General features: G+C 54.6%; 1 protein-coding gene across 1 annotated transcript in view; it reads right to left on the bottom strand.

Annotated features, from left to right (window-relative positions):
- The window catches only part of MYRIP (myosin VIIA and Rab interacting protein), a 263,471-nt gene that overhangs the window by 77,762 nt on the left and 167,285 nt on the right, over window positions 1-18,424 (bottom strand). The window contains exons 3-7 of the mRNA XM_077754495.1: window positions 11,425-11,561; window positions 7,158-7,238; window positions 3,461-3,558; window positions 3,157-3,237; window positions 789-932 (exon numbers count right to left, since the gene is read on the bottom strand). Coding sequence (XP_077610621.1) covers window positions 789-932; window positions 3,157-3,237; window positions 3,461-3,558; window positions 7,158-7,238; window positions 11,425-11,561 — 541 coding nt within the window. The remainder of the gene's footprint in view (window positions 1-788; window positions 933-3,156; window positions 3,238-3,460; window positions 3,559-7,157; window positions 7,239-11,424; window positions 11,562-18,424) is intronic.

Below are 18,424 nucleotides of genomic sequence, written 5' to 3'. Positions count from 1 at the left end.
CGCTTCTAGAACCGTCTCCACCCGGACTCTCCACCCGGAAGGCCTGGCACCGCCGCCGCAGCCTCCGCCCTTCCCGGCCGCCCCGTGGCCTCCGCTGGGGCCCAGACCCCTGCGCCGCCCGAAGGCCGCCTCGTCATCCGGCCCTCGGCCTGGCTCCAAGGGGACACACAGAAGGGCGGCGCCCCGCCCCCCCCGACTTCCCTCCGTGTCCGGACGCGGCTGCGGCCACCCGGGGGCAGTTCTCCTCACATCTGCGTCCAGGAAGGCAAGGGGCGGAGGCCGTCCGGGTGCGCGTGGCCCCCTTCAGCCGCTCTGCGCGCGGGACCGCTCGACTCTTGTCGGAACGAGCACGCTGACCACCCCCTGTCCCTCCTGGCCCGCACGCACGCACACGCACGCACACGCACGCACACGTGTACACACATGCACGCGCGCACACGCACGTGCATGCACGTGCACACACACGAACGTGCACACATGGGCACTACACACATGCATGCGCGCACATGCACACGTGCGCACACATGCCCGCACACGTGCACACACCTACACATGCATGTGCACACACGAACACACGTGCACGCACGTGTACACACACGCAGGTGCGCACGCACACCTACACATGCACACACGTGCGTGTACATGTACACACGCGCACGTGCACACGCACACACACCTACACACATGCATGTGCACACACGCGCGCGCTCTCTCTCCCCGTCTCCCCTTCAGGAACGCGGCGCACGGCCGTGGGTGCAGGACGCCGGCACGGGGGTCCTGGGACTCACCCACAGGCTGTTGGGAGCCCGGGCGCCTTCCGGGGGGGCCGCGGGGCCCCCGTCCGCAGCCTCCACCGCGCAGCTCTGGGGCCGCAGCCACTCTGGCTCTTCTCCCACTTGCTGCTCGCCTTTGCTCTTCTGTCTTCTTACGATCTGGGGACGGAGTGGGTGACAAAGGGCCGGGTTACCTGCGGGCCTTCGGGTGCTACGTGGAGTAACTGGGGTCGCCTCTGGGGCTTTTTTAGCCGCGTAAGAGCTTCCTTTCAACAGAACACCAACCTGTGTCAGCTCTGCCTTAGGGTAAAACACCACAGGTATGGGCCTACACGGTCCACAGCACCTCACAGTTTACACATGACCCTTTTACGGCACTAACAGCTTCTATTTATTAAGCGCCAGCACTTGCCAGGCTGTGAGGCGCTGTGTACACTCTATCTCATCTGATCATCGGAATAACTAAGAGCTGTGTTCTACAACTCTTCCCGGTTTACGGATGGGGAACCTGGCTCAGACAGGTTAGGTCAGCAGTTCCGGCCGTGCATCCTGGCGCTGCATCCCAAAGCCGGAGTCTCTGGCCTCACACCCGGGTTTGGCAGGGCCTGTGAAGGGGCAGGTCCCAAGGCCACCAGGGAAGGCTCCCGCGCCTGGGTCCTGCTTGCTCTGTGGGGCCCAGCCATTTGGAGGTGATGGTCCCTTGCACGGAGGTGGCTGGGCTCCCAGCCTCTCGGGGGCAGGGGGCAGCGAGGAGGCTGTGTCCGTGTGTCCGTGCACCAGGCAGAGCGGGCGCCAGAGCCCGGGAGAGCGGTGAGCTGCCGCGCCCAGGGCACTCGAGGGCCTGAGCGAGGCGTACCCCCGTCTCCAGGCGCCCCCTGGGCTCTGGGACAGCTGGGGACTGGTGGCGTCCTGTACCAGCCGCCTGCACGGCTGCCGGGGCCCCACCGACGCATGCTGGACACGCGGGGACAGACTGGTCCGCGGGTGACCCCGGCGGTGGGTGGGACGAGAGGGCTGGGTGTCTGGTGGGGTGGCTGTGCGTGGCATGAGCAGGGGACGTGGCTTTGAGACCAAAGGGAAGATGGCCTTGCTCGCCGCCCCCCGCGTGTGGCCCTTTGCCATGTGGCTCTGCGCCCCTCCCGGGACGGGGGGACGTTCGTCCCGCCTTGGCCGTGGGCTGGCCGTGTGCCGTGCTTTGGCCACTGACGTGTGAGGAGGAGCGGGTAACGATGGGGGTCAGGGCCGAGCCTGGGCCTCGTCCACGTCGTTCGGCCCCAGAGTGGCCACGCTGCATGGACTTGATCCCGACCCACAGCGCGAGACGGGGCCCTGCAGGTGCGTGAGCAAGGAGGAAGCCGCGGCCAGCGGAACGTGTCTGGTCTCTGACCCCGTCCCTGCCGCAGAGGGTCTCTGTTCGGCTAATGAGGTGACTCAGAGCCGGACGACTACAGACACGGGGGCTGGCGGCCGGGAAAGCCAACCGTGGCCACGGGACTCGGCTGCCCCGTCGCCGCCAGGGTGGGGCGGGAGCTCCCTGCACCCGGCCCTGCCTGCACTCGCTGGGTGGGGCTGGGGGTGCAGCGGGCAGGGAGGCCCTGGGGGTCCGCACACCCCCTCCTAGGTCCCTTGCTACCCTAGGAGCCTCTTCATCCGGCTTCTCGTCTACATCCTTATGATAAACCACTAATGGGAAGAGCACTTTGCCGAGAAAATCTTATGAAAATTATCCAGCCTGAGGGCAGCCATGGGAATCCCCGAATCGGCAGCAGGCTGGCGAGAAGGGCAGCAAGCTGGGGATTCCGGGAACGTCACTGGGATGTGAGGTGGGGGCAGTCTAGAGGGGCCGAGCCCTGGCGTGTGAGGTCTGAGTCAGCAGACAGCGTCAGGCCCAACGTGAAAGGAAACGAACTGAATGGAATCACACCCAGGTGGTGTCAGAGAACTGCCCGCGGAAACACTCCTGCTCAGAGTCGTAGAGCTTCGGGGTGGTGGCTTCTCGACGGTAACGGACACCCACGTGAGGGGCAGTTTAGGGCAAGGAGGCAGCGGGCGGCGACTGCACATTCGCTTCAGCAAGAGACTATTTGAGGGGTGTGAGAGGAGGGCTCGCACGCACACGCGCACGTGCGCGCACGGGGGAGCCCAGGGGCGGGGAGTCGGTGCGTCACCTGCCCAGAGCCGAGTTCCCGGCCCCTACCACCAGCTCCATCCACGAAGGCGGCCACATTCGAGCCCCCTGCGTACATTTTCCGGGGGGTGCGATCCTGCTGCGCGGGCCCCCAGAGCACAAAAGGGGACGTGGCGAGGCACGGACACAGTGGACCCAGAGGCCCCGGGCTGGGCCGGGTGTGAGCTGCAGCGCGGGAGGCCAGGGCCCACCTACCTTCTGCAGGATGGTCGTGGCCAGCTCCTCGGTCAGCTCCTCCCTGTGGTCCCGCAGGTAACTCGCCTCGTTCTGTTTGTCCTGTGGGAGGGAGGACGGTGGCCGCACGCTGAGGGTGGGTCGGGGCACCTGGCAGCCACTTTCTTGGGGGTTCTGACCACAGAGGCAGAGGGAGGGTGGACCCTGCCCTGGTCAAGGACAGACACCATGAGGCTGGATTCCTGACAACCTGTACTTTCTTCCAGCGGCCACAGGACCTTGACCCACGCTTCCCCCCAGGGAGGGGAGGAGAAAGGCGTCGTACCAGACTGTCCCCATAGGCTTCTGCTTTGGAAATTGCCTCCTCGATGGCCTCTTCAGCCACCCGCAGGGCGACAGCCAGCGTGTCCATCATGCTGTGTCCTAGAAAACAGAACACAGACCGCTTTCGGAAAGGGAAAGGCAAGTTAAATGAGGGTACCACTTCACTGCTTCTGGTAAAGTCTTTTAGGGGCCAGGGGTAAGGTCCCCAGTGCTCTTCCTGGCCCACAAGCCCCGGCCCCCTCCCTGCCTCAGTGGCTCCCACTCACGCTCAGCTCCAGCCACAAAAAGTTGTTGGAGAGTCTGTCTCTCCGGTTACGACTCCCATAACTTGGGCTTCCGCCCTGTGGTCCCTGCTCTGTAACGGCTGGTTCCTGGCCGTCCCAAGGCTTGGCCTTGGCTCCTCCTCTGAAACCCCTCCTGTCCAGATCCCGCCTTCCCCACCCGGGCTGGACGTCCATCCGAGGCTCTGGGCTTGCTTCCAATGGGCCAGAGAGACGGCCCCGCCACACGTCATTCTCAGAGAGCACGACTGGATCGCACAGTCCCTGCTACGCCCTAACACTGAGCACGGCTCGCGACAGAGAGTGGCTTACGCATCACTGCACGGAGGACTTCGTGTAAAGAAATACCGGTCCTTCTAGACCAATACTACCCCTAACAGCTCTGACCGAGCTCCACCAGCGGCTGGCCCCGGGGTGCGGGTCACATCCATGGCCTCAGTTAACCTCGACAACAATCCACTGAGTGGGTTCCATCAGACAGACGAGAATCGAGGCACAGAGAGGTCAAGTAACTTGGCCACGCTGACTCAGTGAGACGGGAAGAGATATGAGGTTGGGATCCAGACTCTGTCTCCAAAGCCCTCGATTTTAACTTCACAAGCGAGACAAATATCAGCTAACATGACTTAAAATATAATGCTATCGTAGTTTTAGCAGGCATATTTTTCGCAAATGGCAACAGGTGGGAGGAAATGTCCCCATGTCAAAGGACTCCTGCAGATGGCAAATTTCTTTACTTTTGTTTTTATTTTGGAGAGATGGGGGGGGGAATCTCAAGCAGGCTCCACATTCAGCACGGAGCCCAACACAGGGCTTGGTCCCTCAACCCTGGGATCATGACCTGAGCCTAATCAAGAGTTGGACACTCAACCGACTGAACCACCTGCGTGCTCCAACAAAATGCTTTTTGGATCTAAGTGCTTGGACGAGCTCTGCTTCCCCAGAAACTAGATTTTCTTCTTACTTGAAAGTGGGCATTCCAACTATCCCTCTCGTAGAAGGCTGGTTCGCATCGGGCACGAGAACACAGGCCTGTGAGGGCTGTGTGCCTATGTCTTCTTTGCCTGGATCACAACTTCCTGTCTCCATTTATAATCTCCTACTTATGCATTATTTAATACATGCAGGCCTCCTGAAAGCTGCCTCAAATCCTCCACAGAGTGAGACCAGGTGTAAATACATCAAATACTCATTAATCAGTCCCTCAATTAAAAAAATTATTTAATTCAAGCTTCTTAGGCTCCCAAAGACACAAACGTGGACACAGACTGGCATTTGGCAAACATAATAAAATCTCTCAAGCCAACCCAGTCAAGCTCAAAGCAATCCAGCTGGCTGACGGGTCCACAGCAAGCTGGCTGTGACGACAGTCACAACACACCTGAGGTGGGGTGACCCGGGTCCAGGCTCTGCACACCTCAGGGGGCCCACTGAGGTGCAGTTTCCCTAGTGACTCTGTACAAATGGGCTACAAAATGCAGGCGGTCATCACACCAGGCACTTCTTGGAGGACACTGAACCGCCCGAGTCTTTTCTTCAAGATACCAACCAATGCATTTTTCACAGATGAGGTGCCTTGTAAGCTCTTGCTCATTCTGTGAGGGCCCCAGTAATGCCCTGATGGACAAACCAAGTCCAGGCTCTCGTGTGGTTCCCAGGCTACTGGGTGGTGGGGATCACTACCCCTTTCCACAGGTCCCTGGCAAGTGACGCCTGGAGCCGTGACCCAGAGGCTCTGGATAATCCAGACACGACTTCAGGGAGGTGAGGCGGACACCGAAGATATTTCGGCTGAAAGTGAAGGTTCAGGTTGGTGCCGCAGGGGGAAGGACTGGCCGGGGGTGTAGACGAAGGAGAAGTGAGATGCAGGCTGACCTAAGCTCCGAAGACCAGTGGACAATGGATGGTTCGTTTTATGCGTCAGCCGGCCTGGGCTGCTGCACCCAGGTATTTAATCAAACCGGGGTTATGAAGGTATTTTGTGGATGTGGTTCACATCTACGGTGGTCAACTTTAAGTGAAGGAGGCTGCCCTTTAGGTAATGTGGGTGGGCCTCATCCAAGCTATTAGGAGCAAAGGCCTTAAAGAGCAAGAACTGAGATTTCCCAGAGAAGAAAGCCTTGCTCAAGACTGAAGCACGGCCTTCCCAGCTGCTGGCCTAAACCGTAGACCTGAGGCTTGCCAGGCCCCACGACTGCGTGAGCCAAGTCCCTAAAATAAAATAAAATGAATGTGTGTGTGTGTGTGTGTGTGTGTGTGTGTGTCCCCTACTGGTTATGCGTCTCTGGAGGGCCCTGGTGGATATGAGCGGTCACTGAGGTAATGTTAACGCCAGGGAATTGTGGGCAGGAGGCGCTCAGGCCACGGAGGTCAGAATATCAGAACAGCAAGAGAAGGACAGAACCGGCGCTAGAGGGGGTGGGGAGGGAAAGGGACCTCTTCTGTGGGCCTAGGCGGCTGAGGACCTTGACTAGGATGTGCTGAGGTTCAGATCACCGTAGGACTTACACGGCTTAATAGTCAAGCTTTGGGAATCCGAGTCTCGATCTCCGGGCTGAAATGGGTGCCGGGCATTTCAGCCTCGGCAGTGGATGGAGGTGCACGGGGGCCGCAGGGGTGGGCAGCAGTGCCCCGTGGAGAAGGGTCAAGGACGGGACCTTCCTGGGGAGGCCCCCAAAGGCCAGAACAGAGAGCAGCTGTAGGGCGCCAGGAGCGGGGACTCGGGAGGCTCTCGAGGTCCAGCACTCCAGAGAAGGAGGTGAGACAGCGGAGAAGGTTTTATTGGAAACCAGAAGTCTGTTTTGCTTTTAACTTGGGCTCTAAGGGGACTGTTATGTTGGTATAAAAAAATAGAAATGAATCAGTGAATGATACATTCTTCAGAAGAATATTTTGTTACTATTGTTAAATATTTATTTTGAGAGAGAGAGAGAGAGAGAGAGAGGCACAGAGAGAGAGAGGAAGAGAGAGAATCCCAAGCAGGCTCTGCACTGTCAGCACAGAGCCTGACGCGGGGCTCGAGCTCACGAACCGTGAGATCATGACCTGAGCCAAAACCAAGGGTTAGAGGTGCAGCCTCTGAAGCCACCCAGGAGCCCCCGTAAGGATATTTTAAGAGGAGCTACACGCTGTATCATTACGACATCCCAACTCCGGAAGACGGTGTTGAAGCTCTCACTCCCGTGAAGTGAGGTATCCAGGGGTAGCGCACACACTTCTCTGGGCCGCACCTTGCATATACTCGCCCATTTTGATGACGGAGTCACACGAATCGCAATGACAAGAAGGCCCGTGGAGACTGGCACACAAGTAGTCGTGTCTAGCAGTTACAGTGCAACTGGGAAACCCTGACACGGTCTGAAGATGTTTCAATTCCTCCAGCTCCCCATTAGCCATAAACTTGAAACGCAAACTTACCTTCAGACTGTCTATAAAATGTTGAATCGCTGCCAGACACACTTCCTTCATTCTCCAGGTTGGCCTCAAAAAAGCTTCCTCCTAAAGGGAGGGAGAAAGCAGGAGAGAGAACAGGATCATCCCAGGCCCCCAGGGCGCACACTGTCACAGACCGGGCAAATCACTGCTACCCACTTCGATGAGGTTAGCTTTGTAATCCGGTTTAGGGAACCCCTGGGCTCCACAGTCACGCTGCAGGTTTTGACCAGTCCCCTTTGCCTTCTCACACTGATTCGTGGTGTACCATTGCTGTCTCCCTTCGTTTTCTTCCAGTACCTTCTTTGGAGGCAATGTGGAGTCAAAAACAGAACAATAGATCGAAGTCAGAGAGACCTAAGGTTGATTCCTGGACTTGAAAGTTACTAACCATGTGACCTTGAGTCTGTTACTTAACTTCTCTGACACTTGGTTTCCTTACTAGAAAAATGGGAAATAACAAGAGCTCCTGACAGTGATGAGGTCCTGCGGGTTTGGTCTTTAGCTGAAGTCTATGGCGCTGACCCAAACCGTTGTCTTTAGCTAATGATTTAATTACCATCATTGTCTTCCGTAGAAGGGAGTCCACGTAAAACAAGCCCAGAGAGAGCCAAGGTCAACCCAATGGCATCTGGTCTCTGAAGGCCCGCTGCCTCTCCTCTGGTCTACTTTGAATCGAACACACAGCGCTAATCTTAACCCAGGCTGGGAAGAGCAGTTGGCTAAGCCCTTTTTCAAGTTGGGGATTTTTATGATATGTGTTGATTCATCAAATGAGATCTCGGAAGATGGGGGTGGTGGACTGTTTCAAAGTCATTGTATATTATATCGCTGCTACCCAAGATAGCACCTAACGGTGAGCAGCTCAAGAAAACTGTCTTGAATTGGATGCTGGTGGAATGACCGTTGGAACTAAGAAAATGAATATGGGTCCCTGTGCCTTAGCTCAAAAGGGGGCAAATGCCAGCAATGTCATGTCAACTAAGCAACAGGCCTTCAGTGCATAATATACACCCTGTGCGTCCTTGGATGGCTGTTGGGGGGCTCCCGGTGGGAATTCCAGGGTAAGTGCTGTGGGTAGTTGAGGCAGGTTTAGTAGAAGGTCATCTTTATGAAACAAGCCATTAGTGGGCAGCCTGTCATGGCGACTCAGTCTGACCATATACCATTCTCAGTGTTTGTGTTTTTATGCCCGGGCTTTCATATATACCATTCTCAGTGTTTGTGTTTTTATGCCCGGGCTTTCATAATATATATGAAGTCCACTTATTCTAGCTCTGTGACCCTGAGGAAGTGGCTTTGTCTTTCTGGGTCTCAGTGTCCTCACTTATGATATAAGGGTTGAAGATACGTCATCTCTTCAGAGCCTAAGCTCTAGGTCTTAGTGCAGATTTCACTTTGGCATGGCGACAGCCAGAATTCATTCATCCATCATGCAGCCAAGAGTCCACGGCACCTACTAGGCACGTGGTTCTGGGCTGGGTGTGAAGGGTATACTGGTGAGCAAAGCCAGAAATCCCTGCTGCCCTGATCAACTGGACAGTCTAGTGGGAAAGATTTCATCAATCAGAGGGTTATATAAATCAGTGTAAAATTATAGATCTGTTAAGTGCCCTGACGGGTGCTTCATACGGTGAAAGTGTCTAGCAGGGACAGCGAGTAACCAGCCAGAGGGGGGGTGGGGAGACGGGCAAACAGCCTGCCACAGGGACAGGAGGTGGGGGCAGCGGGTGCACCCGAGGACTGAAACGAGGCAGTGTGGCTGGGCTTGGGGACCCAGACCACACAGGACATGGCGACCTATCATGTTTGGGTCTTTATTCGAACAGCCGTGTAAATAGCCAGCAAAGTTTCCACGGGGGTGACCTGGTCGGATTTGTGCATCCAAGTGCACCCTGGCTGCCATGAGTAATTTGCGCAGCAGATTCTAAATAAGATGGACCCATCTTCATATTACACAAGTTACAGTCCAGTGCTCACTGGGGTTCTCCATCTGGGCTGTGCCTTAAAATACCCCATGGAGCTTTAGAGATGTCCATCTGGGGCTCACCCCCACAGATTCGGAAGTAGGTGGCTGAGCGCGCAGGATGACCCTGGGCACTTTCTCAAAGCCCCCTAGAGGATTCTGGATTGAGTGTGGTGGGGGTGGAAGAAAGCAGGTAACCACAAAGCAAGGGTGCTGGGTGATGGGGGGGGCTCCCTGTAAGGGCTCTCTGGTCATTGACACAGCGGAAGGCCACGTGTGCACTGGAGGTTAGCCACACGTGGGGTCTAAGTGAGTTTCTAGGCGGTGTGTAGATTAAATCCCATTGTTTTGTGATCACGGCTTCACAGGTTTGGATGTGAGCTCACAAACTGTTTCCTGTCCACCCGCCTTCACGTTTATTAAACAGGAACCTTAGTCCAAACGACAATCTGAATCACATGAAAGCAGCTGATCCGAATGCTTCGGTGAGGGGTTGGTACCCACAGAATGCTTTTAAGATTTAACGGGTGCCACACTGAAGACATGACGGGGCTTGAGCCACACTGTGGGGACACGGAGGTGACAAGGCTGTCGCTCTGCACTGCTGGGCGGGGGAGTGGCTTGTAGAGCCCTGAATGCCAAATGCTAAGTGCTGTGCTGAGCCCTGCATGAAGGAAGTGGAGGACCCAGAACCCGGATCTGCATTACAGACAGCGACCCCGGTGGGTGGTGTTCCTCCAAAAGTGACACGTGAACATTTCAAAGCTCTGAGCTAACCCGCCTTGGGGCTCATGTCCGCCTGAGCCAGCCGCAGGGCCTGAGGCCGAGAGGGCCAGAGGTCAGAGTTGTGCTCTGATCTGCGGGTTCTCCTCATGTCTGTTTTCCCCTCGCCTTCCGTTAGGCAGTGGAGGCCTGGATTTGGGGACTCGTATAGACGTACCCAAAGAAGACCCAGGGGTGTATGCGAGAGGAAAGAAAGGATGGGATGCACAGTAATATTCTGGAAACTTCTTGAGCTGGCTCTTTGGGTTGAAAAACGACTGTTAACAGGATTCCTCTTAGGCTTTATTTCTTTTTCGTCCTCCATTCCTGGAGAAAAGGTTTTTAGAAAAACCAGCAAAGGCGAGATAAAAATAATCTGTGGAAACCTGCAGCACTGCTCTCTGAGCTGAGGCTTCCTGAACGCTTTGAAAGATGGTGTCTAACAACCACACAAAAGGCCCTAATGATTCTCTGTGTTTAATGTCCCCATTCTACTTCCTCCCTTGTCTCAGTGGCTGGCATATTTTTAGATAAGATGCGGCTACAGACTTTATTGAAAATACAACAATGTAAAATAATGACGGTGAAAAACACTCCAGGATGAGACGGACAAAATCTCTTTTCCTTCCCTCTTTCTCGTGGATAAAAAGCATTTACCTGTGTTAGCAAAGTGCTGGGAAAAAATCTGCCTTTAGATAGAAAAACAAAACAAAACCCACCAGCCTTTTTTGGAGGACACGTTGTTCAAATTCCGACAACGATTTCTTTCTACTGGCTGGTCTAATAGAACTAAAGAAGATAATTTCTCACTCTAATTACATTAGTTGTCTTAACTGTATAAAAACGGCAAAGGAAGAATTCACCCTTCAGGCTGCCTGGGAGAGAAGCCCATCCTTTGCCCTCTCTCCTAACACATCAAGTTCTGGGCCTGGTATGAGTAGAATTTGGGAGCAGGAGGTCGGGGGAGTGGAGGGCACACCCTCAGAGAGCAGACCTGGTCTATGTGGTGGAACAAAGATGACTTTCCAGTGATCAAGAATCTCTGATTTCTAGGCGTCTAGAATTAAAACGTCCATGGTACGCAGAAATACTTTGATCTTCTTGTTTTCAATGTTCAGTTATGTATTATTTCAAGAGGGGAGAGGGGCAGAAAGAGAAGGAGAGAGAAAATCCCAAGCAGGCTCCAGGCTTTCAGCGCAGAGCCCGACTCGGGGCTCGAACTCACACACGGCGAGATCATGACCCGAGCGGCAATCAAGAGTTAGACACTTAACTGGCTGAGCCCCCCAGGTGCCCCGATACTTTGGTCTTCTTAACACACCCGACAGCCCAGCGGGCATGCTGGGACCGGGTGACTCAAACTTTACAGAGTCTTTGGTATTTAGCCTCCTTCTTCTCCTCCCCGTTGGAGCCAGAGAGGGAAGCAGCTTCCTGGGTCCCAGCTGAGTGTGGCCAGTGTCCGGGGCCTCGGCCAGGCCTCCATCTATCCCCCAGCCCCGCACAGGCTCCCAGCGCAGTGCGTACCTAGAATCTCGAAGCACGCCCCGCTCTCCAGCCGGTGTTTCCTGTACAGGTTCTTCAAGACCTTGGCGCTGCCAAAGCGTTTGAAGCGACTCTTCACATTATTGTAGAACCATTCCAGAGACTGGGTCCTCAGAAGCCTGAGGAAAACACAGAATTAGAAAACAGAATTAGAATCAAGACCTGGAATGATTAAAACGGTGGATGGCAGAAGCAGCCATCGTACGTCGAGGTGTGGCACTTCTTTCTCTGCTCCTCGAATCCGGGCTGGCGTGTGTGTGACTTGCCTGGGCCGCGGGGACGGGCGGCCGTGACTCTGTGCAAATCTTGAGCCTTCCGGCTCCCTCCCTCACTGTGCCTGGAAGTCTTGCACCCCGTCACCACGTGAGCAAGCCCACGCTGGCCTTCGGGTGCCCAGGGACACCTGGCCCCAACGACCCGTCACCTCAGCCAATGCCCGGCCAATCCCAGACAGGTGAGCCAGGGAAAAGTGACAGGGACCAGGCGAGTGACGAGAGTGGCAGCAGCCAGGATGAGGTCTAGGCCACCCGCACGAAGAGATCTTCAGCAGTGATGCGGATTCAGAGGATGCAAAGCTGGCTCTGGCGATGAGGACACAGGCCAGCCCGCAGCAGTGACACTGATTCGGACGGCGGCAGTGATGGGGGTGGCCCGCGGAGCTGCAGCCACAGCGCCATCCCCCCCACGGCGGCCGCGAGCACTCAGCCCAGAGGCTGGCAGTGAAGCCACAGCCTGATTCCAGCCACGGTGACCGAGTCCAGGGCCTCTGGGGCTGGCACACACACGGTTACCAGGCACAGAAGCACGTGTGTCCGGCGGTCTCTGTGAGCCCTTCGCTTTGCTCGTTTCCTCCCCTCCTCCACACCTTGGCTGTTATTAAAGCAAAGGTGTCTCTCTTCAAACCAATAAACAATTGTCTGGAGATGCACAAGTGGCCGAGGAAGGACCAGCAGAGGAAGCAGGCACCTGAGCCCATCCAAACAGCAAGTGGATAAATGCCTGCCCCTGTAAGGCCTGGCTGACGCGCCTGCTTACCGGCAGGCTTGTATGCAATATTCTTGCCGCTCTGACGGCACCTCTAATGCAGCACGAGACAGACAAGATTCGGCAGCCACCTGTGCATTCAGCTGGGGGCACGCAGGGAAAGCAGAGACTCTCTCTGTCTCTCAGCAATAAATAGAAACATTAAATTTTTTTAAATGTTTATTTATATTTGAGAGAGACACAAAGCTTGAGCAGGGGAGGGGCAGAGAGAGAGGGAGACACAGAATCCGAAGCAGCTCCAGGCTCTGAGCTGTCAGCACAGAGCCTGACGCGGGGCTCGAACCCACGAACCGTGAGATCATGACCTGAGACAAAACCAAGAGCCAAATGCTTAACTGCCTGAGCCCCCCAGATGCCCTCAAGATGCTTCTCTTTCTGGCTTCATGACATATTTCTAAATCCTTTCTATGTTAAGAACAGCTTTCATTGTTACTTTTATTACGAATGTCATAACGCATATTCACTTTAGAGAATTCAGAAAAGCGAAACGAATACAAGGCCTCTAATTCAATGGATGAATAAGCACATCAGCATCTACTCTTCCTCCCCAGATGCTGGTGAAGCATGAGAAGATACCCAAAGGGACAAGCGTACACACACGCAGAATGGGGGTGAGAACAAGACACCGGAGAGTCTGGCGTACTCTGGACAATGGGAAGTGGAGGGCGGCATGAAGGTAAGAGGGAGCCCTGTCCTCCAGGCAGGCGCAGGGTCCGGGCCTCCCGGACCGAGAGCTCCAACCTGGAGCTGGCTGGTGCCAAGAGCAGCACTTGCTGTGAGACAGAATCCAGAAAGCTGGTCTAATGGCTCTCCATCCCAATTCCTAATCCAGTGGACACCTGGGCAAGGATGCTTTGTCCTGAGGCCCAAACCGGAAAACGGTCCTCTAACAAAATTGGACAATCTACTTGAAGAAGACTAGGACTTGAATACACGGGTTACACGCGCAGTGAAAGCTTCCTTGTGCAGCTTCAGGGGAGCCCGCCTCCTGCGCCCACCAGATCCTCTTCATGTACCTGAAGACAGGCCTGGAGAACAAACTTGGAATTGTCAGTCGGCACACCCACCCCGTTTTCAAAGGACAGGTCTCCTGGGAATACTCACCTATCTGTCTTAGTCATCTTTGTTAATCGGCTAAGTACTTTGTGAAAACATATGAATAGACAGCCAGGGAGCTCCAGAAATTTGGAACAATCCAATGGCACAGGAAAGAAGGACCAAGATAAACTAAGAGAGAACTTTTAAAAAGGGGAATGAAGGCAATCTAGGGTCGTGGAAATAACTTCAACAATTCCAATGAGTAACAGTGATTTGCAAAGACACTGTATCCCATCCGTGCAAGACTACGTAGCGTGAAAAGGAAGTAATCAGACAATTATGGTTTCTTGGACCCAGAACATATAATTGGTGCAATTTTCCAGAATGCAGAACAAGAAGTCAATAAGATAGGACTCATCGGAGAAAGGGGGGTGTGGATCAATTCAGGGGGCTCAGCATCGAACAGGATTCCAGGAAGGGAGAAGAGGAAAGAAAAAAAAATCAGACACATAACAGACGAAAACAGGTCCACGCTAAGAAAGGCAAAGTTTTTAGGTTAAAAGAGTCTACCAGGGGCCAAGCAGAATAAATTAAATACCTAACAAAATACAGCAACCTACGTACATCTTCATGAAGATCCAGACCCTCTAAAAGACAAGACTTTCAAGGCTTTCAAGGACAAGAAATGTCCACTGGTCCAAGGAATGAGGGGCGCAGTACTAACAACCTCCCCCCCAAGTACCGCCGTGGGCCATCAGCCACAGAGCCCGGCCACCAGCTCCTTTCTTTCTCCAGCAGAACGCAGTAAGCTCATGGCACACAGGTTTTTTTCCACTCCTGTACTCCAAGTGCCTAGACCCACTGTGTGCACACAGTGGAGACTCAATAAAATTCCACGAGTGATGGACATACACTATTTAACCTATTTTTTTCACCTGCTATTCCTGATTGAGTTTAATGTCCTTCAATAGTCTTCCCCCACAGCATCTTTCGCAGCCCAAAGTTCTCCATGGTTTGGATGCAGCCTGCTTTACGTAGCTGATCTCCTATCTCCGGACACTGAATTTCTTCTGATTTTGTTTTGTATCAAAAACAATTCTATGACACATATGTTGGCAGCTAAATGGCTCCGCACAGCCACGACGGTGGATTCTAGAAGCAGAATCACTGGGCTCAATGACATCAATCTTTTCATAAAGTTTGTACCTGGAAGCTTGCTCCTCACCTGGGTGTGAGCTTCTAAAATTCTCAGAGTGGCCTCACATCGAAAAGAAAGGCCCAAAGGAGTGGCTGACTGCTCATGGCAAAGCCCGCCTGTGGACCCCAAGGGCAGCACAGGATGGAAGGCGGGCATCACGTCCCCCAGTCTGGCCTGATCCACAAGATGGCATTGAAGGGCTCGTCTTCACTGAGGGAAAAAGGCAGCTATGCAATAGCATATCCCAAATGTACATGCTTTTACTTCAAACTGCTTTATATCACCCGTATCATTACCGTTAGCACAAATGGACACAGTTATGTGAGTGCTTGCTCGGTCTTGGGCACTGCGCTGAAAGCTTTCCGAGAACCCTAGCGCACAGCACGGGCAGCTGAGACCACGCACGCTGAGGCCCATTGAGACCGGCCCGGGAGTTTGCTACCTGTGCGGCTCTGAGCAAACTGCTGTCTGGCAGCCTCAGGTTTTCATCCCTAAGAGAAGGATGGCAGTACCCACCTCACAAGACAGTTTGCGGATTAAATGACAGAACAGAAGCAAGGCATTGCCGGGCACAGTGTAAGGGTGCAGTGATTTCTTACAACAGCTTCACAAGCGTGAGACTCATTGGGAAAGACGGTTAAGTCAGGTTGTAGTAAGATGGGCCGCCTTGTCCAAAGGAGCAAAGTGCCTGAGCAGGGAGTCAAAACGGGAGCTCACCCATGCGGATGTGTAGTCACTGGGAGCTCACCCATGCAGATGTGCAGCCACTGGGAGCTCACCCATGCAGATGTGCAGCCACGGGCAAGCAAAGGGAAGAGAGACTGGCTCCCTTCAGTGTATTTTCCTGCAGCACTTTAATTTGCTACAAAGAATAACTCATTTTTTTTAGCATCTGTCATTTTAATCAAAAACCCATAAAGCTATTTTCAGAATATAAGATAATACAGCAGAAAAGAAAAAAATACGGAAGACTTTGTCCTTGGAAACCATAATGTCTGGGCTTACGATTTGTTTGTTAGCTTTAAAAGCACAAAGGAAACGGGACTCTAGAAATGTCCTCCAGGCCACATACCGGGGGCAGGGCCCTGCTCGCTGGGCCGCTGACCACCAGGGAGGGCCTGCTGGTGGATGGGTTCTGTGGCTGAGGGTCCACAGCGGTGCTGCCGGGGGTAGTTGTTACTGAGCCCCTCACTCCTGGGACCAAAGGACATTTCGGATGGAGGCTAAGTTGTTCTGGAAAAGTTAGCTCCACCCCGCCGCCCTGATCAGCAGGTGGGTGGCCACGTGACACAGACCGGCCAACCAAGGTCAAGATGGAGGTTTTTACTGCTGCTCTTAGCAGGAGGAGCTGCCTTCCTGCCCGGCCGGCTCCCTGCGGAATGGAAGCCTGGGACTGGGGGGCCATCCCGCCCCCACTGGGGGGGTGGAGCTGTGGTTTTCTGGACAAAAGCAGATCTGCAGGTGGAAAGGGACAGGATCTTGCTGCTGTACTTTGAACACTTGGATCTACTCAAGCCCAAGGTCAAGCCCTGGCCTTGTCTATTACGTGAGCTTTTATACCTTGTTGAATCGGGCTCCTCTTGTTTGCAACCAGGAGTCTTCATACTTCAAGTACATAAGAGGAGGAGCTCCTTCCTCCCTGGTTACACTCAAACAGCGTTCCGAAGCACGCTGATGACCTCCGCAGAGGAGAACCCCGGCCCGATTTGGGGAGCAGAAAGCTTTTCCCTCACAGAGTGATGTGTTTCAGACTATGTTTTGACTTAGCGTTAACGTGGAGAGCTTTCCTGGAAGTCCTGGGAAGGCTCAGTCACCATGACCTTCATTTGATTTCAGTGCTTTTATTTCACTTACTTAAGAACTTGTGGCCCAGAGGAAACTCACGGGACGCGTGTGGTTCGTGGGGCGGAGGTGTGGGGAGAGGGCCGTGAGGATGCCAGCACCAGGGTGGACAGCGTAAGTGTGCTTCCGAGGCTCCCTGCCCACCCCGAGGCCTCCAGCCTCCACCTGGGCAGACAGGACTTCAGGCAAGAACGGGAAGAAGGGGCCTTCCGGCCGCATCCTGCTCGGGTGGAAGGCAGGATGGACTCCTGTGCGCGAGCGCGGATTCCTTCGCTTGTGCACTCGCCCATTCTTTACCTCGCTCACACTTTACTGCTTGCCCTGCGGGGGGGGTGGGGGGCGCTGTGCTGGGGATACCGGCGGCCACAAACGGGCAAGCCTGCTGCCCCCCAGTGCTGCCCGACTAATGTCCCTGAAGAGTGGCAGGTGCGCCACGAGGTGGGTTCACAAGGAAGGCAAATGTCTCAGCAATGGCCGGACGCAGGCTCTGGGTCATTCCCACGGGTGCGTGAGACAGAGGAGCCACCCTGCTTTACATCTCAGGCGTCTCCTGTAATGACGCCCACACTGCCGCCTCTCAACGCACAGCCCGGGGGGGCAGGAGGCTCAGGCGGGCGCGGGAGCCACCCTCCCCGGGGGCGACAGGCTTGTCCAAAGCTTCCAGCTCGGAACTGCCCCGAGGGACCCTGCTTGCCGTCTCTGGCTTATTCTGTAAACGGTCCCACGTTGCCCCTAAGAATGTTCGCACAGCGCTCTGTAGTGTCACCAACTTAAGTGTGAACATTTCTTTAAATACTAAAGATTTTTTAAAGGTCAGCGGCAATACATCATAGTTAGAACTGATTACTCTTGGTCCTGGGAGGCCTGTCCTGTGTCACATTCTCGGGGAGGTCAGCACCCCGAGGGCCCCCGGGGCCTCCTCTAGGTCTAGCTCGGGACCCTGGCCTGGGGGTATCTAACTGTGGTCTGTGGTTTTCACTCTCCCAGCTGTCGGGCTTGTGGGGACCTGCTCGGCCTCTGAGGCGGTCTAGCTCTGGGCATATTAAAGTGTGACAGCATCTGGATCTCGGAGTCACAGGCGGGCATGGAGAAGGGCTGGGGGGAGGGGCGGGGGCAGCAGCGGCCACAGCAGAGCACCTCCCGGTCCGCGGCCATGAGGCCCAATCTGCTGAGTCTGCAAAGCGGTGGCGGTGCGGTGGGTGAGTGCATTTGTTTGGGAAACTCTTGGTTGTTCTTTTTTTAAAGTTTATTTATTTATTTTGAGAGAGAGAGAGAGAGCAGGGGAGGGGCAGAGGAAGAGGGAGGGAGAGCATCCAAGCAGGCTCCACGCTGTCAGCGCAGAGCCTGATGTGAGGCTCGAACCCATGAACGGCGAGATCATGACCGGAGCCAAAATCAAGAGTCAGACACTTAAGGTACTGAGCGGCCCAGGCGCCCAGGGCGACGCCTCGGATGACAACTGGGCGCCCACCTGGAGTCAAGTTCTCTTCTGCAGCTAATGTCCAACCGAAGCACAAGATGGCGCTCCTCTCCTGCGGCTACAGAGAATCAACAGCATATTTCCCAAATTCTTTAAAGCCTTTCCCCCCATCTTCTCTCTGCCCTGTCTCCTTACCCAGTGTCATGAGGTAGTCACTAATCCCCGCTTAGGGAAGGCATCAGGAAGAAACTGGCAGTTCCACAGGCATCAGAGAAATTGGTCTCTTCAAAATGATAGAAGCCCAGTTTAAATGGATTTTCGCCATCATTTATTGAGAGCCTCCTCAATCCAGGCTTTTTCAAAGGGCACCTTTTTTGCATGGAGAGAACTCCTGCTTGGGTGTCTGGAAATTCAGAAGAGTCCCTTCCCAGAAAGTAGGA

This window comes from Crocuta crocuta, unplaced genomic scaffold (assembly GCF_008692635.1).
Source record: "Crocuta crocuta isolate KB4526 unplaced genomic scaffold, BGI_CrCroc_1.0 scaffold70, whole genome shotgun sequence".
Lineage (NCBI taxonomy): Eukaryota > Metazoa > Chordata > Mammalia > Carnivora > Hyaenidae > Crocuta > Crocuta crocuta.
Note: the sequence above shows the minus strand (reverse complement) of the source record. Positions and strands in the feature narration are given on the sequence as shown.